At 39.5% G+C, this 11,301-nt stretch overlaps 1 protein-coding gene across 4 annotated transcripts in view; it reads left to right on the top strand.

The window, feature by feature from the left end:
- The first annotated feature begins 388 nt into the window (after positions 1 to 388).
- The window catches only part of zdhhc23b (zDHHC palmitoyltransferase 23b), a 29,659-nt gene continuing 18,746 nt past the window's right edge, over positions 389 to 11,301 (top strand). For 2 of the 4 annotated variants that reach the window (XM_080203987.1, XM_080203984.1), the window contains exons 1-4: positions 389 to 494; positions 588 to 681; positions 1,978 to 2,060; positions 9,456 to 9,611. In XM_080203987.1, the coding sequence (XP_080060113.1) occupies positions 9,475 to 9,611 (137 nt within the window). In that variant the 5' untranslated portion in view covers positions 389 to 494; positions 588 to 681; positions 1,978 to 2,060; positions 9,456 to 9,474. Of the gene's footprint in view, positions 495 to 587; positions 682 to 1,977; positions 2,061 to 3,264; positions 3,352 to 9,455; positions 9,612 to 11,301 lie in introns of those variants that run through there. The other 2 variants (XM_080203985.1, XM_080203986.1) reach the window with 2 other exon arrangements.

The following is an 11,301-nucleotide window of genomic DNA, read 5'->3' as shown; positions in this document are numbered from 1 at the left end:
GTAGTATTCTCTTTTAATTTTACAACCTGACAAGGAAATCTGTCTTCACCCTTTTACAGTCATGGTAGTTAAACAGTAAGTGAATTGACAAGTCTATTATTAAAATAACTTGTCATCAAAGGGGGTGTGGGGAAAGAGAGGGGCCACTCTACCCCCTGCATTAAATGGATCAGAAACTTAGCAACTTTTTAAGAGAGACACGGTTCAGAGGCGCCTTGATACACTCACTGCCAAGGTGCAACAACTGCTACACGTTAGATGGCACCGGAGCAGGAAGTGGTCGAAAGCGCGCGGGGATTACAGAGGCGCGCGCTCGGGGATTCGGGGACGCGCGTGCGAGGGAGGGTGGATCCTACGCCCCGGCACCGAAGCGAGAGACGCCTTGCAGCGTTAAGCGCTTCCACAAACAGCAGAGACGCGGAAGTGAGCGGGAGACCTGTTGGGCAAATGCAGACTGAATGAAGTGGGTGCTGAGAAGAGGCGGCTGTACACAGGTACACGGGCTGGGCACTGACTGAAGGGCACCCAGTGGAAGGACGTTCTGTAATTCGGTGTTAACCTTTACAAAACTCTCTTCCACTTGACAGGCACGCCGCAAATTCAACTTCAACAAGTCGCTGCCAACAGTTTTATTGCAAGCTTAATTTTGTGAAGGACAATTCTTTCCCGATGTAGTTTGTGGTAAATATTGTGACCGACGTTTGTTTCCGAGAAGTATGTAAGCTCTGCAGGCTTCGAATTGTTATCTTCAGTTAAAAGGTGCACTCAATTTTAGCCACTGTATTGTGTGGTGTGGCACGTTTAAAATACAGGGAGATTTAAAACAGTCCATACGCACACTGTCTGTAACTTTAGGGAAATTTCTGGAGACTACTTGAATTTATTTTCCTTTGATATTTAATTTTTGAACGACCCTCTGCTAGTTTTCATGGCAGCCAGAATTCATTTTTCCAGGATTAGTATTGATTACTTTGTATATTACATTGCAATACAATTAGATTTTCTGAAGAAAACCCATACGAGTGAGAGAGAGATGTGAACCTTGAGATTGAATTATTTCCTTGTAACAAGCGATTGGAAGCCATTTCTTACTTTGGAACATTTAGCTCCTTACTACAGTTGGTAAATATGATGAAAGTAAATCAGCATATGTGAATTTATGGAAAATGAAAGCAAATATTTAGTCCACAGAATGCTTTAGTGCAAGTTATCTGAAAATGAAAGGTGTACAATTATTAGAGCTTCTTGATAAAACGAGGGAAGCTGACAGTATTCAGTGTATTTGTACACTGCAATGTGTTAGTGTTTAAGTTTTGGCAGTCCAACCTGTTATCTTTTTGCAAGACGAATGAGCAATTTGTACTCTTCATGAAGGACCTGGTGTTTCTCACATCAGTTATGTAAATAAGATTATATACATTGCCTGATTCAGTTGAACCATTAATGAACAAATTAACACTTTAGTTCCATTTTCATAGTAGAGGAAGAGGCCAAAATATCAGCAATACCAAGGCAGAACTACGTAAAGGGAGGAACATATTTGATTTACAAAGAAGAACAAAGAACAGTGTAGCATGAGGGCAAGCCCTTTTGCCCACCAAGCCTACGCCAACACATGATGCTTTTCTAAGTTAAAGATCTTTTGCATCTAGCAGTCTGTATTCCCCATTCCCAGCTTATTCATGTATCTGTTAAGATGCCTCTTAAATGTTGCTATTGTTAGTTCTTAATACAAGACTGAAATAGTTGTAGGCTTCTTTATGATCCAGCAGAATAGCACCCTGCCCAATTTCTTTACCCATGCCTACTGGAATTACCACTGAGTTGAAACTGAAGCTTCCTGTTCCTTGTGGCTTTGGTGATAGACCAGCAGGCACTTTCTTTATCTAGTTGGTGTTTGGAACACGAGTTGTATTTACTTTTGATGGGCAGCCATATGTCATAGTTGTCACATGTGTTTTTTTTTATTCTTCTCAGGGCCTCAGGTTGGCTTCCATATCAGAAGAAGAACAGAGCATGCTAAAGGGTGGCCTGTTTGAGGCATTTAAGGTATAAAAGAGGTGAGAGACCTGCATTTATATAGTACTGTTCATGACCACCAGATGCCCTAAAGTGTTAAGTAGTCAGCAAAATATTTTTTTGAAATGTAATCACATGTTGGAAACAGAGCAATTATTCTGCAAACTCCCACAAACAGCAGTGTGATAATGGCCATATGAGCTGCTTGTTTGTGATGTCGATTGATGGATAAATATTGGCTGGGTATCCCTTTGCCTAAATAGTGCCATTGTCTGGAAGGCCTCGATCAGATATATGTAGATGAGTTGTTCCCAATTGTGGGGGGATTCAAGCTAGCTATGAACACTGAATAGTTATTACAACCAATAGGGAATTCAGGAGAAACTTATCTACTCAATGATTTGTGCATGGAGCTCAAGACAACAAGGAATAGTTTGGGTAAATAGCATAGATGTATTCAAGGGGAAGTGAGATATGCAGGGAGAAAGGAATGGCAGATTTTGTTGAATGAATAGGGATGTAAGGAGGCTTGTTGGATGACAAAAATTGCATTCTATGTATAAAAGTATCTTGTCCGAGAGCAGGATGTGTGACCGTGTAGGGGTGTTCAATGAAATAATGGAACCCAAATCCTGGACTGTTACCTTCTCCCACTCAGTGAGTGATTAGTTTCAGCCATGCTGCAGTGAGACATGAGCAGAGACCAATGAAAGAAGGGAGATCAGGCAGCTTTATCTTCTGATCTGTTAGATGTAGAGTTTGTGATGGAACCCCAGAAGAATAGAATAGAACTACATAAATAGAACTCTATCTTCTTGGATTAGTATGGAATGCAGTGAAGTGGGGAAAGAGGGGACGAAAGCTACTTGTATAAACTACTTGTATAAAAATGTAGTTTGTCACAGGCTTATTGAGATTCTTTAACACACTGTACTCAAACAAATAACTTTTTATGAAATCTCGTATTTTCTCATGGGGTGATGCGATCCTTGTTTTCCCATTTTCAAATGGGTAGTTGTGAGATTTGACTTGTATGTGCCTCATTGAAGCTGTGTTCCATTGTAAATATAGTAAATCCTTGGCAAGCTTCAGCTCTCAATGATAGCACAGATGTCTGGCCATGAAGGAGAATCATGTTTGAACTTCCGAGAGTACAACTGGCTCTAACACAAATCTGACACCACGAGGCTACTTGCTTGGACATTTAGAGGATTACTGTTACCTTGCAGATCAGCAGCACGGTATTTTCCATCTTTGAAATGCACTGATTTTCGTAGTACTTGAAGAATCATTCAGAAACTGTGAGTTATCTAAAAGGTTGAGTATAGTTTGGTAAGTGCCCAAAGAGGGGATACTTTATGATTTGCTTTGACTTCTTATTGTTTTTGCTCTAGGAAAGCTAATATCTTGTTTCTCAATTAACTTACAGCTTAGGGATCATTCTAGTCTCTATCTTAGACTGGATTCATGCATTTGCCACAATAAGATAAATTGAGATCTTTTAAAACTGTTAAAAGGACCTTTAAATAACAAATTTCAATTAGATTTATGAATTGCAAGTTTGGTAATCAAGCTTTTTCTCTGATGTCTTTTAAACTTTATTTTTATTCACCATCCCAGATTGCTTCTTAAGACTGGAGGTGGAACTGGCTTCACATCACTCTAATGTATGAATTGTAACAGTTTGAGAATAAGATCCTTGCCTCTTTAAACTTTAGATGTTACTAATAGCTGATTATTATGCAACTTAATTTTGCTCAGTTTCGTAGAAAATCACTTTCTGGGTTTAATCTGTCCAGCTGAATGTGACCTTTCAGTAAGGCTAGTGGTGGATCTATTTAAAGGGATGTGAAGTTATTTGGAAGTTTTTTTTTGGATGGCACATATCCAGTAATAAAAACTCCACAGGAAGAATGGTCTATAATAAAAGATTTATGGAAATCGTGTATATTTTGATTTATTGGTTGCTCTTATCAATATCTTTTTAAAACGTTTATTACATATTCTCTGGGATTAACCACCATTATGTTCTATACTGGGCACATGTTATTTTGCCTGCTTTGTTTGACGTTGTCAATAAAAAGTGGTCTTAGTTGTTTGAGCTATATATTCCTTGAAAAAAAAGTAGTTTAAGCAACTAATTATTTCAATAGCATTTTCAATGTTTAACTGCACACACTTAATATTACCAGCCAGTAATATGGCTCCTCTGGTGGTTTGCCAAGATGCTTGTGTAATAGGGACTAGGTAAGGACTGTCACCAATCAAAAGATTATTTCTTGTTGCAACAGAACTAATAACTAAACATTGATCAATGCTGTTATTAAACTCCATCTGAATCAGAATGGAGCAATGGCAGGTGATACAAAAGTTGATTAAAATTAAACTAAAACTAGATATTTTGAAACTTGCTGAGCACAGGCACTTGTTGATATCTCGTCTTTCAACTTAGCTGTCAGCTTGGCTGACATTTGGTATCATTCTTGTCTCTAAATTTAGACTGGATATATAAAACTACAAAAAAAACATCCTGCATTTACTGGGTTTGTTCAAGCATCTTCAACAAAAAGTTACATTTGAAATAAATATTACAATTTTTAATTGTGTTTTTTGTTTAGGTTTATCTTTATCAATTGTACTGCAGGTTTTCTCTGACATCTTGTAAATTTTGGTTCTGTATTATTTGTTATCCATCCTATGTCATTTCTAATGAGTAAGAAGTCTCACAACACCAGGTTAAAGTCCAACAGGTTTATTTGGTAGCAAAAGCCACTAGCCTTCGGAGCGCTTGCTGCGAAAGGAACAGCAAATGCTCCGAAAGCTAGTGGCTTTTGCTACCAAATAAACCTGTTGGACTTTAACCTGGTGTTGTGAGACTTACTGTGTTTACCCCAGTCCAACGCCGGTATCTCCACATCATTTCTAATGAGACTGGTGTGGAATTCGCCCCAAAAAATTCCAAGTGTCAAATTTGCGTGAAAACTGGAGTAATTCACGCTTTTGTTTCAGTGAAAGTTCGGAGAAGAATCTCCCACACTTGTGCATTGCAGAGTCCCCCTGGGATAAGTTAATTTATCATTAAACTTCAGAGGGTGGGACCTATTTCCGCTGGAGAGGCTGAAATCAACAAGTGCTGAGTGGGCTACTGCACAAGTGTGGTGGCCCCCGCACTGATGGTCTCCCGATTGCTGGCCAACTCCGCGATCACCGCATTGCTGGCTCTCCGCCCCTGTGACTTGATTACTAGCTTCCACCCCGCCCCCCACTGACTCCCTTGTCCGCAGTCCCAACCACCCCCGCCCCTCTCCAAACAGCTGCCTGTCCCAGTTGCTGTCCTCCCTGTTTCCCCCACCAATCCTGTCAGTAGAGTGGTAGCAGGACCCCCCCCCACCCCCACTTATTGCCCCCTATATGATAATTATGATAGATAATTATGGCACCATTAACACTCTCCTTTGTCTTATGTTTTCATTTGTCAATACCTCCTTTGCCCCACTTATCCCTTTACTTCTATTCTGCCCCACCTCCTCTACTATATAACTCATTACATTTCTACCTTTCTTCAGTTCTCTAGAAGGATCATTTGGACTGGAAACTGTGTTTCTCTCCACAAACACTGTCAGACCTGTTGAGTTTATCCAGCAATTTCTGTTTTAATTATACTGTCGCAAACTGAAAGGACAGGCTCAAAATCAATATGGTTCTTGCTTCATAAAATCTTCTAAACCCAAGACAATTAACTACCTTGAATTCACATTACAGAATTCAAATTAGTACAATTCATCGCTGGTGTGTGACATGAAGTCATTTCCAGAGCTGTCATATGCCCGATGGGCACCACCCTGGGCATTGGCACTGTCTTGAGCAGTGTCAGGGGCATGGGCTGGCACTACCAGGGTGCAATCCCCACCCTGCTGCCTGACCCTCTGGGGCCTACAGTTGACTCCGACCCCTTCTGTCCTGTGGGGCCAGGCTGTTGGCCCCCTGAAAGTGGGGAGCTAGTCTAAACCCGCAGGAGTGAAATATCCTGGCGGGCTGGGAGATGCTAGTGGGCCTGAAGACTTCAGTCCCTGGCCCACTAATCATATTTAAATTATATTAAAAGGACCATGCAAATGGTCTTTGTGAAGCACCGGTGGAAATCCAGAGCTGGGAGATGCAAGCGTGCGCACGAATCAACGTGAGAATCTTCCCACCCGTTATGCCAAAGAATTAGTGCAGTGGGATGGGAGAATCATGGCCCAGGTGTGGAAATGACTTCATGTCACACACCAGCGATGAATTGTACAAATTTGAATTCTGTAATGTGAATTCAAGGTAGTTAATTGTCTTGGGTTAAGAAGATTTTATGAAGCAAGAACCATATTGATTTTGAGCCTGTCCTTTCAGTTTGCGACAGTATAATTAAAACAGAAATTGCTGGATAAACTCAACAGGTCTGACAGTATTTGTGGAGAGAAACACAGTTTCCAGTCCAAATGATCCTTCTAGAGAACTGAAGAAAGGTAGAAATGTAATGAGTTATATAGTAGAGGAGGTGGGGCAGAATAGAAGTAAAGGGATAAGTGGGGCAAAGGAGGTATTGACAAATGAAAACATAAGACAAAGGAGAGTGTTAATGGTGCCATAATTATCAACCAATGTCTGTTATTTTGATCGGTAAAGTGTTTGATTACTAAAATCAATGGGCAGTGGCGGATTGTGAGTATTTATTGCCTTAGTAATACCAGTTTTTATGAAATAGTTGTCAAAATAAATGTCACAGTGTTAATCAGAGATTTGTGTATGGTCGCTGAAACCTTCATATGTAGAGCTACACATTTCGATCTTTCTAAATTTAGTGAAAGACATGTTTCATGTTGTGTGGGTCTTTGTAGGTTGATCATTTTTCTCAATTTCATCATGTCGAGCTAGATTCATAAATTCAGTATGCTATTTGAGAATTATTTTGGGGTGGCTCAATTGAGCATTCATTAACTTCCTGAGGCCTGTAGGTGGATGTCTTCTGCTAGATTTGGAAAGTACATTGATTTCCTAAAAATACTGAATATTCTTGCATCCAACTATAAAGTATTACGACCATACCACTGTTAGGATTCCAGGCCAGAAGCCCAAGGTATATCATGAAGTCAGACTAGATCCGAACGTTTTTTTCATTTTTGGCATAAATGTGAGGATAGAGTGCTTTGCTCTAGGAGTAATTCTACTGACAATTTAAGGATCTATTATCAAAACAAGCTTTATTCACAACAATTATGAATTTTAAAAAAAGTGTTACTGTTAATAGTCAAACAATCTTTAAATACAAAAAAACTCTCATTTCTAACATCACTATTTCAGTTCCAAGTAAGCAACCGTCTTTCTATAGACTTAAATCCACTTTAAATATGGTTGACAAACCTGGGCATACTTGCTTTAAAGTCCTGAAGCTGACAGTGAGACTTGCAAAAAGAAACTTCGCAAAGAGAGTGAGCAAGCGGACCTCTGTTTTTAATCAGCCTCTGAACTGAAACCTGTTTCTCTGTAACAAAACTAACTCCTCCCATCAATCTCATGATCATATGACTTTGTATACCTAAACTCACCTTCTGTTATTTAATCAAAAAACCCCTGGGGTCCTCCCTGAAAATAGACATCTGCTAAGTAAGCACTACATAATTGAAATTAGTAATTATCCTGCTTTCTCAGCATCTGAGCTGCATTCCTTCCAGATATACTGACTCCTTGTAAGAAAATATTGATCCTCAAAACATTCTATGGAAACATAAAATAGCGTAGTATCATGTCTGACCTAGATCATTGGCTGAGGAGGTCACCTTTGCGTCACCATGTTTTGAAAAAAGTATTATATATGAATGATGAATAATTATTTAGTTTTAGTTGACACATTTTCTTTCCTCCTTTGAATATATTCCACCTCTTGTGTCCTAGTCTATTCCCCACAACTCCCTCTGCTTTGCCAAATATTGTTTCTGTCATGGGACTACAGTCTTTTTCTCAAGATAGTTTGAGGGTAAACTACATTGGAGAAAATGGAGGGCCATAATAGAAGTGGGTAATTTTGCTTTATTTGCAACAACAACAAAATGTATTTACATAGCAACTTTAATGTGATGAAACTTCCCAAGGTGCTTCATTATAAAACAAAGTCTGACATTGAGCCACGTTATTAGGCCAAATGGCCAAAAGCTTTGTCAAAGAGTTAGATATTAAGAAGTGCCTTAAAGAGGAAAGTGAGGTTGAGAAGCGAGAGGTTTAGGGAGGGTATCCCAGAGCATAGGGCCTAGGCAACTGAAGATACATCCGTCACTAGTGGAATGATTTGACTGGGGATACACAGCAGATATGTTGGAGGGTTGTAGCTGAAAGAAATTGGAGATTGGGAGAGGCAAGGCCACGGAAAGATTTGAAAAAGGTTGAGATTTTGTAAAATCAACATGTTCTTGTATGGGAGTCAGTGTAGATCAGTAAGCACAGAGGTGATAGGAGGATGTGCTGCAAATTAAAAGACAGGCACTAGAATTTTGGGTAACAAAAATTGGGTGACAAATATATGGGAGGGTAAAATGTGGGAAAACCAGCAGGAGTGAAATTAATGAAGGTTACTTTGGCTTCATCTGTCTTTATTCTCTTTATTTTGTCAGAATTGTTTCTGTGATCGAACTGTGTATTCTACAGTATTCCTCCTTCCACGTACAAAGCTTTCCCACCCTTTGTGGATGAAAGGGTCCCATAAGTTCCCAGCATTTTAATTCCTCCCCTAAATAACCATGACAATTTTAACACTGTCAAGTGTTAAGAGCAATGCTAAATCTTTATTATATGAACTAAGAAATAGGTGATTTGCAGTGAAGCTTGCATTCTGTAATGTCCTGTAGCCTGAGAAATAATGCTTTTTGTTTATGCAGTGGTTGTTGTTTTAAAAAAAAATGCTAAATGAACAAAATCAAATAGCTCCCACCCAGTGAAAGGAACATGCACCATTTGTGGTATGAGCCTGAGTCTAATTTCCTTAAGGTGAGCCGGTGTATGCCATAATGGAACATATTTTCCAGTTTTAATCAGATTAGTTGGGGTAACTGACCAAGCTCCTCACACAGCACCTTCCAAATCTAAGACCATTGCCATCTAGAAGGACACAGGTAGCGGACACTTGGGAACACTGCAACCTGGAAGTTCTCCTCCAAGCCATTCACCTTCCTGACTTGGAAATATATCATTGTTCCTTCACTGTTGCTGGGTCAAAGTGCTGGAACTCCTTCCCTAACAGCACCTACTCCATGTAGATTGCAGTGGTTCAAGAAGGCAGCTCACCATCACCTTCTCGAGGGTGATTACGAATGGGTAATAAATAATGGCCCAGCCAGTGACGCCCACATCCCAATAATGAGAATCACTCATTACGTATTTCTTAGCATTGTTTTTCTTGATTTTAGGAGTGCCAGCAAAGACAGGATGATGAAGAAACGCTCTAAGACATATGATGAAGATGGCACTCTCTGCTGCTGTGAGTACATTAATCAGCATGGAGAGAAAACTCACATACTGGCCAGCTGCTGCGACTGTACAGATCTGGACGAGGCTTGTGACAGGTCAGTTATAGCTGTCAGCTTTTAATATTAGCTGATTGAAGAAAGAACAAAGAAAATTACAGCACAGGAACAGGCCCTTCAGCCCTGCAAGCCTGCACCGAACAAGCTGCTTGACTGAACTAAAACCCCCTACCCTTTTGGGAACTGTATCCCTCTATTCCCATCCTATTCATGTATTTAAAAGTCACAATTTGATTACACTGAGCTAAAGCAAGCATCTCACATCTCATCATTTCACCTTTGAAGAAAGTTATGAGAAGGCTGATGAGGGTGGATTACAAATATGGTAAATTATTTAGTTAATTTGTCTTGTCTCATTGAATCCAGTCCTAAATAGATTTTAAATGAACAACTTGAATCAGCAGAATTAGCACGTACAAGGGTTTTTAAGTAAAGGCACCTGATAACAAACTGGGTAGGTTAGTAGTGCAATAAGATCACTTGCCATTTCTCCTCTATGTTCTGTTTGGAAATCTGAATTAAAATTTGCTTAAAATTCATTGTTCTAAATATTTGAAGGTGTGTAAAGTATGGGCCTATGTCTAGGGGCACTTTTTACAAAGCCATAGAATATTGTTTATTTAATATCAGTTTCATCCTTTGAGAATTATATTGAGTTCACAACTAAAAATGGCTTTTTTTGGAATTGAGATAGCTTCAGTGATTTAACCAGCATACAATTACGAGCTGTAAAATTGAATACTGAGCATAAAATAAAATCCTCATTCAAGGAAAAAAAAAACTTTTGTGTTTGTAAAGCACTAGTTATCACTACCGATGTCTCAAAATGTTTCAGTCAGAAAAGTATTTTTGACAGGTAGTCACTGGTGTAATGTGCTGGAAAGCCATCAGCCAATTTTCCCACAACAAACATCAAGGTGATGATGACTAGATAATCTTTCTTTTTTGTACTGTTGATTGGGGAATAATATTGGCAGGATGCAAGGGATACCTCCTTTTGCTCAACCTCAATACAGTGCCCCAAGATATTTTTCTTGTGCCCAGCCGTGCAGGCAGATGGGGCCTCAGTTTACCATCTTATCCAAAAGGTAGCATCTCCAATTGTGGAGCACTCTGCACTGAAGTGTCAAGATAGAATTTTCTGCTAAAGCTCTGGAGTGGGTCTTGAACTTGGAACCTTGTGATTCAGAGGAGAGGCGCTATCCACTGAGCTGTGGTTGATGGAGCCTTCCTCTTGGCCATTTCAAGCCAGCCTTTGGTATTCTTGAGTATCGTGGTGCTTCAGTGGATTAACTCTCTCATGTTCAGCAGAGTGCTCTTTGTATCCATGTCCAATTATATGATAGTTTGTTAGCATTCAACTTCCTACTATGGTTCACAAGAGCAGGGTTCAGGTAAGCACAAGACATTTTGGAACAGACTTTATTGATACCAAATTTGCATGATCAGTTCAACTAGACGTAGGAAAAACTTGCAGTTTTGTGTATCTTTCAAGCTCTCTGAAAAACTACTGAAATCCAAGCTCCTTCATTGATTATTATTTGCCTACTCAAAGAATGTCAAAAGAAGTCATGACTGATATTTACACATATAGTTCTTTATATTCTTCAAACAAGCTTCCTTACGTATTGTTAGATCCTTTGAAAAGTCGGCTTATTAACCGTTATCTTCCTACACTATTGTTCATGGATCCAAGTATCTGTTCATTTCCTGAAACCCTAAAGTTACA

This window comes from Carcharhinus amblyrhynchos, chromosome 15 (assembly GCF_965287045.1).
Source record: "Carcharhinus amblyrhynchos chromosome 15, sCarAmb.v2.hapA, whole genome shotgun sequence".
Taxonomy (NCBI): Eukaryota; Metazoa; Chordata; class Chondrichthyes; order Carcharhiniformes; family Carcharhinidae; genus Carcharhinus; species Carcharhinus amblyrhynchos.
The sequence above is the reverse complement of the archived record's forward strand: the minus strand, read 5'-3'. Positions and strand labels throughout refer to the sequence as shown.